Source organism: Nerophis lumbriciformis, linkage group LG10 (assembly GCF_033978685.3).
Source record: "Nerophis lumbriciformis linkage group LG10, RoL_Nlum_v2.1, whole genome shotgun sequence".
In the NCBI taxonomy this organism is placed as follows: Eukaryota; Metazoa; Chordata; class Actinopteri; order Syngnathiformes; family Syngnathidae; genus Nerophis; species Nerophis lumbriciformis.
This window is the reverse complement of record NC_084557.2, coordinates 31,387,093-31,408,191: the sequence shown is the minus strand read 5'-3', so window position 1 is coordinate 31,408,191 and position 21,099 is coordinate 31,387,093. Positions and strand designations below refer to the sequence as shown.

The 21,099-nt window shown below is 40.6% G+C and overlaps 1 protein-coding gene across 6 annotated transcripts in view; it reads right to left on the bottom strand.

The window, feature by feature from the left end:
• Positions 1 to 21,099, bottom strand: part of phaf1 (phagosome assembly factor 1) — a 41,106-nt gene that overhangs the window by 4,554 nt on the left and 15,453 nt on the right. For 4 of the 6 annotated variants that reach the window (XM_061969842.2, XM_061969841.2, XM_061969840.2 and 1 more), the window contains 10 exons: positions 10,034 to 10,131; positions 9,850 to 9,962; positions 9,470 to 9,603; positions 9,315 to 9,398; positions 7,326 to 7,408; positions 7,163 to 7,206; positions 7,022 to 7,071; positions 6,709 to 6,767; positions 6,535 to 6,607; positions 1 to 3,679 (listed from right to left, as the gene is read on the bottom strand). The exon at positions 1 to 3,679 is cut by the window's left edge and continues 4,554 nt beyond it. In XM_061969842.2, the coding sequence (XP_061825826.1) occupies positions 3,584 to 3,679; positions 6,535 to 6,607; positions 6,709 to 6,767; positions 7,022 to 7,071; positions 7,163 to 7,206; positions 7,326 to 7,408; positions 9,315 to 9,398; positions 9,470 to 9,603; positions 9,850 to 9,962; positions 10,034 to 10,131 (834 nt within the window). In that variant the 3' untranslated portion in view covers positions 1 to 3,583. The remainder of the gene's footprint in view (positions 3,680 to 6,534; positions 6,608 to 6,708; positions 6,768 to 7,021; positions 7,072 to 7,162; positions 7,207 to 7,325; positions 7,409 to 9,314; positions 9,399 to 9,469; positions 9,604 to 9,849; positions 9,963 to 10,033; positions 10,132 to 21,099) is intronic. The other 2 variants (XM_061969843.2, XM_061969844.2) reach the window with 2 other exon arrangements.

Below are 21,099 nucleotides of genomic sequence, written 5' to 3'. Positions count from 1 at the left end.
AAGTTGAAAAGCCAGCATGTGTGATGGTATGGGGGTGTATTAGTGCCCAAGACATGGGTAACTTACACATCTGTGAAGGCGCCATTAATGCTGAAAGGTACATACAGGTTTTGGAGCAACATATGTTGCCATCCAAGCAACGTTACCATGGACGCCCCTGCTTATTTCAGCAAGACAATGCCAAGCCACGTGTTACATCAACGTGGCTTCATAGTAAAAGAGTGCGGGGTACTAGACTGGCCTGCCTGTAGTCCAGACCTGTCTCCCATTGAAAATATGTGGCGCATTATGAAGCCTAAAATACCGCAACGGAGACCCCCGGACTGTTGGAACAACTTAAGCTGTACATCAAGCAAGAATGGGAAAGAAATCCACCTGAGAAGCTTAAAAAATGTGTCTCCTCAGTTCCCAAACGTTTAATGAGTGTTGTTAAAAGGAAAAGCCATGTAACACAGTGGTGAACATGCCCTTTCCCAACTACTTTGGCTTGGCAACTATGTGTTGCAGCCATGAAATTCTAAGTTAATGAGTATTTGCAAAAAAAAAAAAAGCTTATAAGTTTGAACATCAAATAGGTTGTCTTTGTAGTGCATTCAACTGAAAATCATTGTATTCCGTTTATATTTACATCTAACACAATTTCCCAACTCATATGGAAACGGGGTTTGTACATAGTCTAATTCAGGGGTGTCAAACGTACGACCCGTGGGCCGTATCAGGCCCGCAAACAGGTTTAATCTGGCCCGCAGCCCGCAAAATGAGTTTGCTAAACATAAAAATAAGCTGCATTTTTTTAATGAAAGAAACGGCTGTTCTAAATGTGTCCACTGGATGTCGCAATGGCAATTCAAGTGTAATCCACGTCACACATAACACTGATTAAAGATGATCTGTCAACTGACTTTAAGCGCCCTCTAGATTGGCTGCCGCTACTCCAATTAGCGCAGGTGCAAGCGATCAGTCGTGGCTGGCAGCAGGTGCCGACGCACAATACCTTCTTTCATTGTAAATTATCCACTCAACGGATAAATTAACGAAACGGTAAGATGCAAAGACTTAAGTCAACATGACCGTCATTTTTTTAATTAGAGTTCCATGCAACGCTTGCAACTGATTAAATGCACGATGCGCAGCCTGAACTCCCTTGTAAAAATGTGTGTTACTACATTTGTTGTTTGTTCCATTTTATTTTATGCTTAAATCTACTACGTTCACATTGGTTAAGTTCATAGTTATGCTACCTTGATTTCGGCTACGGTGTCATTTTAATGATTGTTTTGTTTATATTGTAATTGTAATATTGGAATGATGGATGTGTTGTGGTAGTTGCGTATGTCACCAATGCGACAGTTTGAGGAAACACTTAGTTGCGTTTCCAAATGTTTTTAATAGTGAACTGCCAACATGAGAATCCTAAACATATTGTGCTTAAAGTTGAATGACTTTGTAAAAACACTGAGACAAAGTCTAAGTTTATTGTGTTCTTCATGCTGTTTTTTTTTTTAAACCGCACCAATTTTTTCCTCAGAATGTTAAACTAACTTGAAGTGTTTTGTTAAGAAGAGTATTTGTAATATGCACATTTTCAGAATGTGTTTGTTCTATTTTTGACCAAAGTAAGACAAAGAAATCCATTTTGAAGTTGTCTTTATTTTGAAGTTATTATGCCATGATTTTACCAGTCCGGCCCGCGTGGGAATAGATTTTCCTCCATGCGGCCCTTGAGCTAAAATTAGTTTGACACCCCTGGTCTAATTGAATCAAGACGAATCCTGAATTTCCCTCTAAACTGCAGTAATTTAAAGCTGCTCTATCAATATATTTGTATCTTGCATGAACACATGATGCAAATCAGTTCATCTATCCATTCCTAATTCTGTCCTTTTTTTTTTTTTTTTTTTACTTCATTCTCAAAGCATTTTCTTTTTTTCTTATAAATTCATACCTCATATTTGTATCAGTGCTGTCAAATTAGATTTTGTTTAAAATCAGATTAATCATACTTTTTAAATTACTTTCTTGCAAAATTTAAATCATCTAAATAATATTTTGATGTACATGCCATTTTACGGTCAGAATGTCATACAGACATTTGTTTGTATGTTTTCCTAAATGAATGCCATTTCTTTACAGTTGTATCTAATGTGCAGTTAGTGTGTATTTTGAATTGGATGACGTGTGCATTGACCTGATCACTGACTGTATAACAATGCAGCTTTTCTGGTAACCAGTAAGGGAGCGCTTCAAATAAAATAGATGACTAATCCGAGCATAAACATGAAAAATACGAACATTTTTGCGATTAATCATGTGTTAACTCATTACATTTGACAGCCATAAGTAGTTTTCCCCCCCAAGCATGGCCCTTTTACTCCTTTGTAGGTCTGCAATATTAGTTCAAACTAAATCAGTTGGACTTCCGGGGTTTGACGTTGACGTGCAGAACTGAACGTACAACAACTTGCTTCCCTTCTCCAAAAGTTGTGTGTGTGAAAAAATTATCTTTGGTTTATGCATTTGGCAGCTCAACAAACGAAGAAGCAACAGGGGATGAAAAGCGACACAATAGTGTGTCATGTTTGTTACATTTAACGCACGCAGCAACACCGAGGACACAATTCCAGAAAGTTGTGTCTTGAGGATTTAAAAAAACAACAAACTAATATTAAATGTCTTCAGGTTTTGGCCAAGTATTGAAAAAGTAAAGGTTAGTGTGCAAAGTAATACTGACGAGAGAGAAAATGCAGAGTCTTCAACTCTTCTGACACGCAGGATGAAAACAAAAAGGACGTTGTCAATTTGTGCTTCTGTTTGGCTTCCTTTCAAGTCAGCTTCATTCAGTTTTTGTCTGCATTTGGGGGCTACAAGAAAAAGCCCAGCTGACTTTAGCGCGGAACAAACGTCTGTTGAAATCATAGGAGAGGATTTAGCAGGTTCGCTCATGCAGATTTTGTTTACTGTTTGGACAGTTCTGTTTTAAGAGGCTTCACAGCTGGACAATGGTTCTTCTCTCGGTCGACAACATTTGGATCTTCTTCTTCTCCTGCAGCATGAATGATACTTCCTGGGCGTGGCTGGTTTGCGTCTCACGTTTTTTTGTTGTTGTTGTGGCAGGAAGACAAGCAGAAGCGGCCTGCTGGCAGTGGTGTTGGTCATTGATGATTCACAGGATCAAGCCACTTTGGGTTTTTTTCCCAGTGGTGGCTCTCATAAGTCCACAGTGGCAGATGTTTGCTTCTCAACACGTTTGTATCTGAAAAGCTTCACACAAACTCCGAGCTGCACTTCACGAGTGAAAAAGCACATACTTCCCTCCCTTTTTTTGAGTTGTACCGGGACACGGTCAGTTTGTGACCTCATTTCTCAGTCTTCATCGTCCAACAAAGATCATGTCTTGAGGACAAGTCTTCTTGTGATTTAAGGAGTAATTCATTCCTCCGAGCCAGCCGGCAAACAAATGCTATTGTTGCGTCTGAATTCAATGCAATAATTTTTTGGATGTTGTTGTGGTTTCAGTCTGCTGGGGTTCAACTCTGCACACGTTGAAGACATGAATGAGATACAGTGTCAGGTTACGTGTTACTCAGTGGGCGCTGCTACTGGACTCGGGTAGGGCTCGACTGCTGGTCCTTGGAGCCCCGTAGAGGGTCACTGATGCTATGTGGCTATTCTGCATCACCTGTTAGGGTACAAAACTACATTTTAGTTCAAATGTCACCTAACTGCTAAAGAACACAACTTATCAGACGAGCAAATTAAGCGGTGTTGCCCACAGGACTGCAGTCCATTTGCGGCTGCCGTGGTTGGAGGGGGATGATGTCATTGTAAAATTTGCATATGTGGATGCTCAGGCGTGAGGAATAAGCGAGTAGAAAATATAAGAAAAACAGATGACCTACAAATAAACTTTCTTAAAAAATAAATATATATATATATATATATATATGTGTCACAAACCAGACAAAGCAAGGGATTTTTAATTGATTACATTGAATAATTCCCAATAATTTTGATGACTATAGTTTACAGCTAATAAAAATTCCAAATTACAATCTCCCCCCAAAAAAATATATACAAAAAAGTTCAATATTGTAAACAACTGGTTTAACTGGTAACTGGAAGAAATTCATGTGCTTTTAGTTGGTTTTATTTTCTTATTCAAACTCCTGAAATCCAATAACCTTTGCTTGATCTTCTAAATTATTGAGATGCGCAATTAAGAAAATAACTTGCAACCGCATGTCGTTCCTCTGTGTTTAGTTAAAAGAGACGTTCGAAAGACTCGACTTGCTCATGAACGTCACATGTCTAGCTCCCACTAGGTCTGACACTGACATATTTTGCCAGACAATATATTGTCTCACAAATGATTGCGGATGAACGATATTATACACATGTCACGTGTTAAAGGAATATTTTCCACTTTAGTAGAATGGGAGGTGTAAGGAGTCATTCTTTGTGCACGAAATTCTGCTTGATGAAAAAAACACAATGAGTCCAACCTGTGTTTTTATCTCTGCACATACACACATACGTGGCATACGAGTTCCGATGATGAGAATAGGTGGCAGGTACGAGATGGAGCGAAAGTGTGTCAAAAACAAACACACAGAGGTTAACTTTTGGTTTCATTGGACTGAAGCCTATTTAACAACAAAACAGGAAGTTATTTACTAATGAACATTTGATTTATTTCATCCCAACGGCACACGTGCCTGCGTCGCCTTATGACACCCACAGGAGAATTGAACAAAATTCTCCTTTGCTGATTTAAAATAAGATATACACATCATTGTACATGTAATATACAGTATCACTATCTCTTGGAAAGGCCTGCGAGAGGTCACCAACCACACAAAACCCACACATCCCACTGCAGGTAACAATAGACTGGCTGAGGACCTGAACAGCTTCTACTGCAGGTTTTCACATCCATCACCCAGCCCATCGACATCAACCTAACACTCAGACTCTGCCCTAACCTTCTCCTCTGACCTCCACCCGCACTGATGATCTGTCAAATAAATGTGTGCCAGATCAAAAAGGCTCCAGGACCTGACTGTGTGTCCCCTTATTTACAAAACCCAAAACCAGTGAAGTTGGCACGTTGTGTAATTCGTAAATAAAAACAGAATACAATGATTTGCAAATTATTTTCAAATTATATTCAATTTAATAGATTTTTACCACTGTGTTACATGGCCTTTCCTTTTAACAACACTTAGTAAACGTTTGGAAACTGAGGAGACCAATTTTTTAAGCTTTTCAGGTGGAATTTTCCACATTCTTGCTTGATGATGTTCAACATTCCAGGATCTTAGTTGTGGTGTTTTAGGCTTCATAATGCGCCACACATTTTCAATGGGAGACAGGTCTGGACTACAGGCAGGCCAGTCTAGTACCTGCACTCTTTTACTATGAAGCCACGCTGTTGTAACACGTGGCTTGGCATTGTCTTGCTGAAATAAGCAGGGGCGTCCATGATAACGTTGCTTGGATGGCAACATATGTTTCTCCAAAACCTGTATGTACCTTTCAGCATGAATGGTGCCTTCACAGATGTGTAGTTACCCATGCCTTGGGCACTAATACACCCCCATACCATCACAGATGCTGGCTTTTGAACTTTGCGCCAATAACAATCCGGATGGTTCTTTTTATCTTTGTTCCGGAGGAAAGATAAAATGCGACTGTAGTTACGGACAGTGGTTTTCTGAAGTGTTCCTGAGCCCATGTGGTGATATCCTTTACACACTAATGTCGCTTTTTGATGCAGTACCGCCCTAAATCCCTTGCAATAGCTTGTTGAGAAATATTGTTCTTTAACTGTTGGACAATTTGCTTACGCATTTGTTCACAAAGTGGTGACCCTCGCCCCATCCTTGTTTGTGAATGACTGAGCATTTCGTGGAAGCTGTTTTTATACCCAATCATGGCACCCACCTGTTCTCAATCAGCCTGTTCACCTGTGGGATGTTCCAAATAAGTGTTTGATGAGCATTCCTCAACTATCTCTGTATTTGTTGCCACTTGTGCCAGCTTTTTTGAAACATGTTGCAGGCATCAAATTCCAAATGAGCTAACATTTAAAAAAATTAAGTTTTCCAGTTCGAACGTTAAGTATCTTGTCTTTGCAGTCTATTCAATTGAATATAGGATGAAAAGGATTTGCAAATCATTGTATTTTGTTTTTATTTACGATTTACACAACGTGCCAACTTCACTGGTTTTGGGGTTTGTACATACATATACATATATATAGTTAACTATACATACACATATATATATAGTTAACTATACATACACATATATATATATATATATATATATATATATATATACTGTATATACAAATATATATATATATATATATATATATATATATATATATATATATACACACACACATACCTACATACAGTATACACACACACATACACATATACATATATATATATATATATACATAGCTTGCTGAAAAAGTGTGGGCACCCTGCCGTATTTTATTTGGCTGCCTCTAAAAATGATTCTCACCTCAAAGATCATCCTTTGCAGTCCAAAGCAGAAAGTAGAGCCAAAGGGATTAGTGTTATTGGCAGATGAGGACCTGTTGAAGCACATGTTTGTTGGTTATTTAGTAATGATGTTGCTATGATTATCAGGAATCTGGAAAAATATTTCATTGTACAAATATCCTGTATTGTGTACCTATGAAGCACAACAGGCTTTTCCATAGGGTGGCCTAGCAATTCCTGGATCTGATCCCACTGTTAATAAAAAAGAAAACATTGAAAACAATTTCACTGTGTTGACAGGAAAATAAGACCAAACAAAAGTCTGGGTTCTCTAATTTGGGGATCTGGAGAGAAAATGTGTCAGAAGCACTGATGCTGTTCTGTTCCCCACAGATGCACAACTGTAACAGTAATCATGCCCTTTGAAAGTGTATTGTAAAAGCTAAAAAGGGTTGCAAACCAAAGTCATGTCAGGGTTTGGTTTCCAATTCCTGTCCATAACTGACCTTGCTGTAAGTAGTTAATATGCAGTTGTCAGTCTGTGAGTCCGCCCCTTCTGGTGGGGGAAAAAACCCAAACATAGCAGTTAAGTGGGGAAATAAATTAATGTATAACTTATGGTGAGGTAAGAGCTTATAGTGTCAAACCTTTTTTAATGACAAGTGGAATTTTAAAATCACATCGATGATAACTGCAATGAAAAAGGAGAGAAGAAAATGATCTCATTACACCGATTAGGAGACTTGCACATGGAGGATTTGGTATATTTAAAATGAAATATATGAAATACATAAGTTTTGAAATATTTACATATTGAAGTTATAATGTCCTGGGTAGTTAGTATGGAGGACAAACTTCTTAACCAGGTGAGATGTCGAGTCAAACAGGATATCCTGAAAAAAAGAAAAACACAACTAAATAATAATAACAATAAATAATACATTTAGATTTTACTCATAAGTAGTGCTGTCAAATGAAATGTTTTTTTTTTTTTTTTTATGAAATAAGATGAATCACGCTTTTGTAGGGCTGCAGCTATCCATTATCTTAGTCAGCTATCGATTAGTTTGTTAAATTAATCGAGTATTCAGATAAAACACACTTTTAGGTTAAATTGTTTAAATAATATTTCTGCATTTTAAAATAAAATTTTCCAGTTGGAGTCTGGGACGGCGTGGCGAAGTTGGTAGAGTGGCCGTGCCAGCAATCGGAGGGTTGCTAGTTACTGGGGTTCAATCCCCACCTTCTACCATCCTAGTCACGTCCGTTGTGTCCTTGGGCAAGACACTTCACCCCTTGCTCCTGATGGCTGCCTTGCATGGCAGCTCCCGCCATCAGTGTGTGAATGTGTGTGTGAATGGGTGAATGTGGAAATACTGTCAAAGCGCTTTGAGTACCTTGAAGGTAGAAAAGCGCTATACAAGTATAACCCATTTATCATTTAATTTATCTTTGCAGTCTGATGCATTGACCTGATCAGTGACCGTATAACAACTTGTACTGCCTTTTAGGTAAGCATCCATAGTTAAGGTAAAAGAGCATGTTAGGGACATAAAGATAAACAGTAATAATAACCACAGTTCATTCATCCATCCATTCTTTCATTCTCAAAATAATCTTACTTATCTCATTATATGTAACATGACTTACTTCACCAATTATTATTTATTTATTTTTATTGTGATTACTTATGGAGTATATTGTGAATAAATTGAGAACAGGAAGTGAACAAAAGTTTTAGCAACTGTTATGTAAAAGAAAAGGGGTAGGATTAAATAAGCTCTGCTTCTTCCTACTCCTTTTCGAACATGTTGAAAAGAGAAACTGGAAATTGTGATGTATCATGTGTATGCTTGCATGTTCGAAATAAACTCAAACTCAACTCAACTCAACAGTAAAACTCCAGACGGTTAGTATTATCTTTTTAAACAAAAAATATCCAAAAACTGTGATTGATTATTGCACATTAATTACCTCACAAACAGACAGGCGCCAGCTCGCTTGCGTAAATGCTAACATGAAAACATTAACGTCTTTCCCCATTAAAAAACGACATAGCCCTATCTAAACTTATATAAACACATTGTTGTCTGAGTAACTAAACTATTTAATTGTGCACATTGAACCTACGAGCAGTGCTCTCTAAGAACAGAGTGATCGCTCTATACTCAGAAGATAATACAAGACAAAGGTGTTTTTATGGTGCGTTCATGGACCGCTGAACAGAGTAGGATGCTACAATGCCCGCCAGAAATAATTAATAGATTTTATTTGATACGCATTGTTCATTTAAATTCAGCTTAAAGTGCTGCAACATAAAACAATATTTAACCTTTTAAAAACGTTGCCATTAAAACAGATAACATACTAAGATAAAACACTGTCAGTGAAGCATAAAACAACATAAAACATGCAAAATTATGGGTTTTCTAACAGTGTGTCTATCTATTTTAGTTATTGAAAAAAAAAAACTTGGTCATAAGATTTCAGTACGTACTTTTTGAGATAATATTGATAATCGTGATCATTTTGGTCACAATAACCAGGATATCTTTTTTCATATCATTACGTCCCTAACTGTATGTTATGAAAAATAATATGAGTCACCTGTCCAAATACTTTTGTACCCCTGAGAATGGATGTACTCTGCATAAAACGGCTGATGTTCACCAATATTAAATGTTATATTTTTGTGATTGAAAGCTGAAAGTCATCATGAAGACTAACAAACATGCACCTGCCATTAACAAGTAAGACAATCTCCCCTCATACCAAACTTCTTCAAACACAAATACGTACCACTCCCAGGGTGAAGTAGTTAAAAAAGTAGTCGTTACATTTGGAAGGAACCTGCTTGTGAGGTGATGGAGAGTGGATCTTCATCTAAAATAAAGCAGCACAACGTCAACAAGCGTTTCTGAAACACTAAGCGTTGTTAGGAAGGATGAGTTTACCTTGTCCTCAGATTTGTAGAAGACTTTATGCGGAGATCCCAGAGCACCGAGTACATCCTGGCAGGAGTCTCCAAAGTAGATGTTTCTCTCCAAGGACCTGACTTTAGCATCACCCATCACACCAGGACCAGAACCTGCACAGCCACACCAAACACGAGTCAACAAAGCCATTTAAACCAATGAGAAAATGCAGTAGCTGTGTGTGGATTGGTCTGTGTTGACGTTGGATTAAAATGTTGTAACTGTGCTTAAACATCAGCATGACTCATTCTAGCACATGAAAAGTAAGGGGAGTTATGAACATTAAGATCCACTGACTGAATAACATACTTAAGTCATATGATCATTTCAAAATAAATTTATGAATGGGCATATGTTACCGGCGGTTAGGAGGCGGAGTTTGAGGCCCACCGGCCCGGCACCTTCTCTTAGAACATCCACACACTCTGCATAGATGTTACCAAGGAAACAGGCCAATGGCATTGCTGGTGCTCTAAAAACGAGGAGTTCACTTTTAAAAATCTTTAATACATCATGTTTCTTATTGTAGAGTGTATTCAGTACTTTGTTTCTTGTAGATTGTTGCCCGTATAGATGTGCATCCTCTTGACCATGGCCCCGTGTGGAATCTGCAGGGATGCCAAACCCAGGGCAAAGTTAGGCTGCCAAGGCAAAACAACTGGGAGTAGTATTACACAACTGGCTGGCATGGAAGTGCACAACAAATATTAGGAATACACTCTTTTGTACCACAAATAATCATGTCACATAATCAAATCCATCTGATTCAGTTTTTCCCAGAAGTGGCTTTATGCAGAGATTCAATGCCAAGTTGGCACAGCCTTTCCAAATTCTGAGGGACACATTTAATCAGCTACATAATGAAAAGGAAGAATGGAAATTGCAACACAATTTCATCTAGTTTCAAATAGGAATGTTGCATTCAGGGTTTTATGCTGCAGATTTCGATCACCCATGAGGGGGCTCGGCAGATACCAACACCGATCACGTGTTAAGGGCGCTGTTTGCAACTTGTTCACAGTAACATTTTTCAAAGCAAAATATATAACAAAAACATTACCAGCTAGCTCATGTTACCATTAATGGTTTAACAGAACATAATTGTTTTACAATTATCTGTATATTTCCCCCAATTACTAAGTTTATGTAATATTTGTTCCCAGCCAAAATAAAATGATTGGTGTTTACTGCTGTCACTCACCCTGTCTCCTCCACATGTACGCACAGAGAGTGCGTGCACACATACCAAAGCATTCCAAGAGAAGCAACGAACAATTTGGAGTCAAGTTTTTAGGGATATGCATTCAATGACAGCTAACATTAGCTATACAAATCGCTATTATTAGCTAACAACACCCAAACCTGCGTGTGCACGTGTTACGTACGTAGCAGTAAGAGGGCGGGACATACTGTGAGGAAAGTTAGCGCCCTTTAGGCATCTGTGTAAACGTTGCAAACAGCCCCTTTAATTGTACATTTTTCTGTTTATTTATGGAAGGTGCTATTTACAATAATATCAAAACATTGTTTAACTTGTTCCTTCTTCACTCTTATTACCTACAATTGTTTGAACAAAAAGTAAATAGTACACACTAACTAAATGAAAGTAAAACTGACACTACTCATTTAAATCCTTTGTTTTCCCCTCAAAAGCATCCTGTGTGAAGGGAATTATTACCTGAGTGTGTAAAAACCAACACAAATATTTTTTGAGAAAATAAAAATGAGATGAATAAAGACACACTGTACAATGTTTGTCCAATCTTGGTTGGGTTTGTGCTGAAAATTAAATGTTGTCATACTTGTGCAAAGACAATACAGAGCTTCTTCTTCTTAACCATATCAATAAGTAATCATGGACCAGGGTGATAAAAACATGCAATTAAGTTATCAAATTATTAGTTTTATATGCCTTTATCCAAACTGTCTATGCCGGGAAATGTGCTCCAGTTCTGTAGATGTCGTCACACCAACAGGAGACGGCATTTAGAGTCTGGTGATGGAAAGGGGGCATTCCAAGTAAAGTTAATTATCTACCGATTACGCAAAAACTAACTGATTTTATGGGAATTGACTGCCAGATGCATTTTCAGGAACAAAAATATTTAAAGAACTTGTTAAAGAATTTTCGGTTATCTGGACGCAACGGGTCCTTATTCATGCTTGCTTTTAAAATACCTATTTAATGGGAAAATAAAAGCTATTTATTTAATTGTTTCCTTTTATCCGTTAAACCCTATCCAATTATATTTCTAATTCGAATAATAACCAAGTACTAGCAATATTGTTATTATAAGGGCTAACACAGACGGTCTATTTTAGCGGTGCATTAATCACAGAGAGCTAACTACATTATGCTGCTATATTGACATACTAAGCCCGCCAGTACCTTGCTGCTGCTTCGCCACTGAGTTGGTGAAAGTTACTCTAGATTATAATCATGCCTCTCACTTGGAAGGTCATGAATATCCCATTAGTTGGCATCCCGCTGAGAGCAAACATTGTACAGAAAGTGATTATTTTATTGTGCTTATAGTTTGTATTTCCTGTTTAATACTAAGCAAAATTGCTGCATGATTATTGTGTTTCACGAAAGCTGCATTTGTGTAGCACACAGCTTCTAAATCTTGTTGCTCATCCTCCTTATATTCAGGCTAAAAAATATAAGGTTCTGGATCATAATTTGTCCTAAAGTAGTCTCTGTTGTCTCTCACAAAGTATGCCGTGAGTAGTAGGTTTGCTGTTGTTAAAGGGAACTGTGGTCCCCCATGCAAGTCACAGACCACGTGACTGCTCATGCTCATTATTCCTCGGGGATCTCTGTGAGATTTATATTATTTTGATCATATCTGTTTACTCGCAAAGTTTGTAAGTCTTTTGAAATAGGATATAATCCCTTCAATATAGAGCAGTGGTTCTTAACCATGTTGGAGGTACCGAACCCCACCAGTTTCATATGCGCATTGACCGAACTCTTCTTTAGTGAAAAATATAAAAAAAATGTTTTCAAATTCAAGACAAAGTTCTATGTCTTTTTACTTGTTTACAAATAATTAACCGTGCATGAACATCACCTTGTTCAAAGAACACAACCAACACAGTGCATGAACTCACAACAAATTACACACCTGCAAATCAGATGGAAAATTAGAGGGAACATTGTTTGGAGGTATCCGTAATACGCCGATAGGGAGAAGTTTTTATTTACACAATGAGTCGGTTGTGTCTTGACCTCCGCGGCGGAGGCTCCGATCGAACCCAGGTTAAGAACCACTGATATAGAGTCATCATGTTTTCCCATTATACTGGTATTTTAAGGTAACTAGCGATGAGCAGGCTAGCTGCTTCTCCAGGAAATGAACAGTATCACCGTGAGTTTATCAAGGTGCGCTAATCGATCACAGTTCAACAATAATACACATTTTAAACTGTAATATTAACAGTCTGGAATTTTACTGAGGTTTATCATTAATACTGATAATTGTTACATTTCTCAACTGGTTGTAAAACATTCAAAGAGCTTCACTTTTTAGCCACTCATTTTTATTTTTTATTTTTTTTGTGTCTGTCCTGTCCAGCTTCTCAGGCAAATCATATAGTTGATGTAGATGCCCATGTCGGCTGTTCAGATTTACTTTACAAAAGAGAAGTGTAGGATACTTCTCTTGTTGCCTTATTTGTATTTGACTTTATTAAATGTATTTATATTATCATTTAGTGCAGCCGGGCCGGAGCAGGAGGGGATAGAAAGAGAAAAAAAAAGAAGACAGAGGGGGAAATTGTGGGGACAAGAGGGGGATTAGACAGAGAGACAAAAACAACAACAGCAAACAACAACAACAACAACAATAGAGCAACATCAGCAAATATGACATGTACAAATATGATGGTAAAAGTAATAGCAAATAAGCAGTTAGCGAAAAATAAAAAATAATACAGAAATGACAATGAGCATTATTACACTACAAATGGATCAATACAAATACCAATAGAAATAGCGCTATTGATAATGAACAATACCAATAATTTACCTTTATTATCAACAATACAGTTGTTTAAATGCAACAATACATATACGTAATGATAACTTGAGATACGAAAGAATGCAGAAAAATGGAGGGGGAGAAAGAGAAGCAACCTACATTAACCTTGTAGATTGTTATAGTCACAATAGGTTAAGCTTTGTCAGTGTGCCATGTGTTACACCCAGTTTACCCTAGGGCAACAACGTTAATATATGTTTGATGAAACGTGATTATGTGCATGAGTGTAAGTATGCATATGTACTTGTATATGTACAGAATGTGTATATGTGTTTGTACAATGAATGTATATGTACAGAATGTGTATATGTGTTTGTACAGTGAATGTATATGTACAGTATGTGTATGTGTATGTTTGTATATTGAATGTGCGTGTCGATGTACGAACATTAGGTAGGTAAATATGTACTGTATTTGTGTATGTATGTGGGAGCGTAGGTACCTATGTACGTATGTGAGCATATGTGAATTTGCATGTACAATACATTCGACTCCCAGAGTGCGTGGGAGCCAGAGCACGGCCCCATCACCCCCGAGAGCCCAACCCACAAACAGGAGGCGTGGTGCCCAGGGAACCAGGGACCACCGCCCCCACGCAGCCAAGCCGGCCAGCGACAGGAACCCCAGAGCCCGACCCACCGTACCGCCCACAAGGGCCAGCAGCAGGCCGCAGGCAGACGCACCCGGCAGAGGACAGGGCACGAGAAAAGCAGGGGACAGCCAGACCCCAAGCCAGCGAGAGACCACACCCCACACGTGCAGAAAGGCGAGACGCCCCGCCCGAGGGACCCAGAGACTCCCCGCAACCGGACGGGAAGACCGCCCCCACCCCACCGGCAACCGGGCCCCCACGAGCCCACCCCCCACCCCCGGAGAGCGCGGCAAGGCCAGCCCCCGGCCACCCCACCCAAACCGGCCGCCGCAGGACCACCCAGGCACAGGGCCACGGGAACCACCCACCCCACCCGCAGGGACCCCAACGATGGAGATGGAACAACCAGCAACCGCCCCGCCGAGCCCCCCCCCTGAGGGAGGGGAAAAATTAAAAAATAATATTAATAAAATATATTAAAAAATAAATAAATAAATTAATTAATTAATTTAAAAAAAAAGAATTAAAAGAAGATCACAGACATGCTGACAAACAAGGTCACTACCCCAGCAACTGGCCGACTCGCAGCACCTCGGAATACCTTGCAGCACCAAGCTACCACAATAGACGCAGGGACTAGGCCCAACAGGCCCCAACCAAGACGGGCACCCGGAAGGGATGGACAGCGGGACCCAGGAGCTCCAGACACGCAGTTCGGATGCAGTAGCCTGAGGCGTCGACCCCCGTCTGACAGGCAGGCCCAGAGCGTACCCCCAGAAATATACATACATACATACATATATACATACACATACACACATACATGTATACATACCCACACATACACATATATACATATACATACACATATGTACACATACACATATATAAACATACATACATACACACACATATACATACATATACACAGTTCGTCAGCCCCGACAGCCATCACGCGCGCGCGCTGCCACCAGTCACAACATCAGCCACACCCCTGCACCAGACCCAGCAGCCACGGGCGCCCACCCCACAAACAAACGGCAGCAGAAACAGCAGCCGCAATAACCCCAGACAGCCAGCACCAGCCAATCAAATCAAAGCGATCAAAAAAAAACTGCGACCAGCAACCACACGCCACCAGGACCACGGAGACCAGCCGGCGCCAGCCCGCCAGTCAGCCCGAACGCCAACACGCAAACAAGAGACACAAACAACCCCCCCAACCAAAAGGCCCCCCACCCCAACCCAAACCCGCACAAACACACCACCGCCCAAACAACCGAGACACAGCATCCAGACCAGACACGGGGGCTGCGCCGCCACCACACCAAGTCACCAACAGAGACCCCACAGCGCAAGGTCGGGCCACACGGGCACGGACCCCACCCAACAGGAAGTGAGACCCACGCGACGCCACACACAAATAAATAATAAGATTAAAAAAATTTAAAAAAAATAAAAAATAAAATAAAATAAAATAAAATAAAATAAAATAAAATTAAAAAATTAAAAAAATAAAATAAAATTTAAAAAATAAAATAAAATAAAAAATAAGTAAATAATAAAAATAAAAATAATAAATACATTAAAAATAAAAAAATATATATAACAATAATAAATGAATAAAAGCCTGGCAGGCCACCAGACCGCAGTCCCCGCCGGCCGACGAGGCAATGAGGGGTGCGCCGAACCCCAAACCCCATACCATGCATGTGTACAAGGCCCCCAGAGTGTCTACTGTGTAGTTAAAATTAGGAGGTCAGCCGTTACAGCCGACCTCCAGTCCCTATTGATGTGTGTACTGTAGCGTGAGTGAGATATGTATGCTTGTGGGAACTAATAATGCGATTAAAATTGGGGGACATCAAGGTCATGGTGGGTCCCAACCAAACCAAGCCCCCCAAATCCTAAGTGTCTAATATGCAGCTAAGATTGAGGGATCGACGAGCAGGGGACAAGACAGGAGGACTGAAGCCCCATTGGAGGCATCCTCAACCCCCCGCCATGCCTCCCCGCAGGACAATCCCCAAAGTCCTATATATGTGTGACTGTGTGCGCTATAAGTAGGAGGAGTAGAGGGCCCGGACATCCCCCCAGTCCACGCGGCCGACAACCAGGAACTACGGCCAGGAGGCCGCCACCCCCCGCCACAGCCCGTGACCCACACCAGACCACTTTAACGTGACGCCACGCGAGCCCTCCCCCCGCCAAACAAAGCCAGCCCCCGCCCGCCCAAACCCAACCCTGCAGAGCCCATACCGGCAACCAAACGCAGAAAAACCGCACAGCCCCCACGCCCAATGCAAACACCGCATCCCGGCCATCCACACAGCAACGTGCCCATACGAGTCCCGGCCAGGGAAAGGAGCCCCCCAACGGGGGAAGAAGCCAATGCATCCCGTCCGCCCGCCATCCCCCAAACCAGCCGGCAAGCCAACGCCAGCCAGCCCCACAACCCCACAAGCGCACAGACACCAGCCACAGTCCCCCAACCACTCCAACCCAACACAGCGATGCCAACCGCTGGTATCACCGCAGCAACCATCACCACCACCGCCCGTCCGCAGCGTAAACACCCGCGGCCGCCGAAACCAAAACAAAAAAGCGACCGACCCCGTAAACCACAACAACGCACACCCCCGGCTACCACCGAGGCCACCCACCCACCTACCCCAACTCATCCACAGCCAGGCCAATTGAGCCACCGGACATCCACACCCATGCACACACCTACACATTCATATACACATACATACACACATACATATATGCATATACATATACATACACATACATACATATACACACGCATGCATATACATATAAACATACACATCCACACATATATACACATTAATACACCCACACACATATACATAAGCCCACATATACACAAACACATACATACACAACACACACAAAAAAAAAAAAAAAAAAAAAAAAAAAGAAAAGAAAAAAAATAGAAATAAAATAAAAAAATAAAATAAAAATAAACCCTTTAAATAAAATAAAATAAATAAAAATAAACAAGAGGCCTGGTCGCCAACAGTGCCCAACGCCACCAAACCCCGCAGCCCCTCCCGCACGTCCAGGCCCCCCCCGCCCACCACCCACCAGGCATCCCATCCGGCAAAAAGCCATAAGGGCCCAGCCCTGCGCCCACAGCCGGCATGCCACGGCACCTCAACAGACCCGGCGCCGCGATCAGCAATGCACACCGGGGCAGCGACACATACATATGTACCAACATACATACACACAGATTTCACCATACATATATACAAACGTACACACACCCACATACACGCGTACCCATATATAATTTAACAGAATAAGTTAAATATATTAAATAGATTAAAAAATAAAAATAAAAATAATAATAATAATAATATATATATATATATATACATACACACATACATACATATATATACACATACATACACATACATATATACATACATACATATACATATATACACATACACATACATACATATATATATATATATATATATATACACATAAAATAAATTAAAATAAATAAATAAAATTAATAAAAAAATAAGGGCAGAGTAAAACACAGGAGGGGGACTCCCGCAGGGCAGTCGGGCAGCACCGCCGGGGCCCCAACAAGGGAGGCAAGCAGTCCCCCCAACCCGGCACCAGGCAGGCCCGCACAGCCGCAGCGCAGGGCGACCCCGGGCAGACCCCGCCCCGCGCCCCAGGGGAAGGAGGAAGCCCACGGACACCCGGAGCCAGAGGGGCACGAGCCGACCCCCGCCCGACAGCGGCAAGACCCCAGCCCCACGGGCGCAACACCCCGCCCAACCACCCACGGGAGGGACAGCCCCCCCAACCAACCCAAGGCAGCCGCCCACAGCCCCACCCGCACCCCAACACCCGCCCAGGCACCTCCACCCACCCCCAGCCACCAGACCACCCACGGATCGGCCCGCCAGGCCGGAACCAGGAAACACACCCCAGGCCCACCCGACCCCGCGGCACACGGCCCCCCCGGCACCCAGGACCCCCCACCCACGGAGCAAGTCCCCCGGGACAGAGCCCCAGCCCCGGCCCCCAAGGGAGTCAGGTCAGAAAATTAATTAGCGGTGCCCAAAGAGATCGGAATTCTGTCAGTTGTTGGTTTGATTCAGCAGACATTCTTTCCATAACTACATAATCTAATAAAATGTTTTTGTAAAGGCTTATACATAAATTATTTTTTGATTTCCAATTTATGAGAATAGTTTTCTTGGCGATGCCTAACGCATTTATAAGGAGGTATGTTTTGTTTATATCAAGATCAGTTGCGGAGAGATCACCCAACAGGCAGAGTGCGGGGGAGATGGGAATAGGAATCTCTAACGCTAATGATAGGTTCTCGCACACTCCAAGCCAAAAGTTACTCACGGGAGCACAGGACCACATTGAATGCAAGTAATTATCTATCTTATTATCTGAGCAGTGTACACAGATGTTAGAGTCAGCTAAACCCATTGTATACATTCTTAGACCGGTGTAATGTATTCTGTAAAGTATTTTGAGCTGAATCAGTCGTACATTTGGATTCTTAATCAAACGAGTAGTATTGAGGCATATTTGTTTCCAGAATTCTGGGTCACAGCTTGTTGATACGTCTGAGTGCCATTTAGAAGTTGGAATACTTATTGTGTTATCTATTTTTGATAAGAGAGCATATAATTTGGATAAAGCTTTGGGGGCAGATGTTTTGAAGAATTTAACGGTCGTAGGATTACTTTCCCATGTTGTTTTGTTGAATCTTGCGCTGATTACAGATTTGATTTGTATATATTCTAGAAATTTATTAGGATTGATTGCATATTGTGTTATTAAACTTTTAAAAGAGATAAAACTGTTTGCATTGATGATATCTCCAAGGCATCCGACTCCCTTATCATACCATGTTGGAAAGTTCAATGGCTTCTTGTTTAAAAGAAAATCCGGATTATTCCAAATAGGCGTAAATTGGCATGGAGTGAGCGGGGACCCAGTTATTTTCAAAAACTCCCACCAAGCTGTTAAGGTAGTGCGTATATTAATACTTTTAAAGCAGTTGTGTTTTCGGAGAATTTGGCTAATAAAGGGCAAGTTAGAAATTGGGATCTCCTGGCTAAGTGATTGTTCAATCTCTAACCATAAACTATCTACTAAAGTGGGATTGATCCATTTTAATATATATTGTAGTTTATTTGCAAGGAAATAATAGGAAAAGTTTGGGAGTTCTAGACCCCCATGTTCTTTGGGTTTTTGTAAAGTTTTAAGGCTGATTCGTGCTGGTTTACTCTTCCAAAGAAACTGATTGATGTGTGAGTCTAGTGACTTAAACCAGATTTGAGAAGGTTTGGTTGGAATCATTGAAAATAGATAATTAACCCTAGGCAAGACCATCATTTTCACGGTAGAAACCCTTCCCATAAGTGAGATTGGCAGTGTTTTCCAACGCGCCAGATCATCCTCAATCGATTTTAAGATTGGGGAGTAATTCAAGCGATTCAGATCTGACAATGTGGAGGAAATATTGATTCCCAGGTATTTAATGTTCCCTTTATGCAGTGGAATCGATGAGGTGCTCTGAAAGTCAAAATTAATTGGTAACACAGTAGATTTGGACCAGTTGATGGAGTAATCTGAAATAGAACTGAATTTATTGATAAGTGAGATTGTATCTTGAAGAGAAGAATGTGGATTTTGTAAGAAAAGTAATACATCATCAGCATAAAGGCTTATTTTATGATGAACGGTTGCGGTATGGATGCCTTTAATATTTGCATGCTGTCGAATAGCGGTTGCAAGAGGTTCAATAAATATAGAAAACAGTGACGGAGAATGTGGACACCCTTGCCTTGTGCCCCTCATAAGATTAAACCTTGGAGATATTTGGCTGTTCGTTCTAACCGAAGCTGTAGGAAAACTATATAGGACCTTAATCCATTCTATAAATGAGTCTCCAAATCCAAATTTCTGTAGAGTAGCTAGAAGAAAATTCCAGTTCACTCTATCAAATGCTTTTTCAGCATCTAATGAAACAACAGCTGTTTTTAGATTATGAATAACAGAATAGTCTATCACATTGAGTAGACGGCGAACATTGTTGGACGATTGTCTCTCTTTGATGAAACCTGTTTGATCAGGATGTACTATATATGGAGTGACTTTTTCTAATCTTTGAGCTAATACTTTGCAGATAATTTTAAGATCAGCATTAATCAGGGAGATTGGCCGGTAACTGGATGGAAGTGTTGGGTCTTTATCAGGTTTTAGCAAGAGACTGATCGTGGCAGAGTTCATATTTGGAGGAAGGAATGAGTTTTCTTTAATCTCTAAAGCCATTTTCGTAAATATCGGAGCTAGCAGTGACCAGAATGTTTTGTAGAACTCCACAGGGAACCCATCAGGCCCTGGTGCTTTATTGTTTGGCATCTGTTGAAGAGCATCGTGTAGTTCGCCTACAGAAATAGCAAGATCTAAATTTGATACCTGCCTTGTATTCAATTTAGGTAAGTCTATACCATTGAGAAATGTCTCAATGTCTGAAAGAGATGGGTCAATCTGGGGTGTATACAAGTTTCTGTAAAAGTCTCTAAAGATGGAGTTAATTTCCTCAGGAACGTGTGTAATGTTCCCAGCTGAATCCTTGATGGATGGTATAGAGTTTTTTTCTTTGTTTAATTTTAGTTGGTTAGCCAAATATTTGCTTGGTTTATTGTCATGTTCAAATTTTTCTAAGCGTAACCTAAGCCACTCATTTAAAGTGCAGGCTTCAGCTAATTATTTATATGGACACACACATTATAATTGTAAATATGGGTGGCGTAGCTCAGGAGGTGAAGCGGAACGTTCAGTAACTGGAGAGTCGGTGGTTTTGAATCCCGCATCCTCTATTCAAGTCACTGTTGTTGTGTCCTTTGACAAGACACTTTGCCCACAAAGAGATGCCTTACTGACCAATA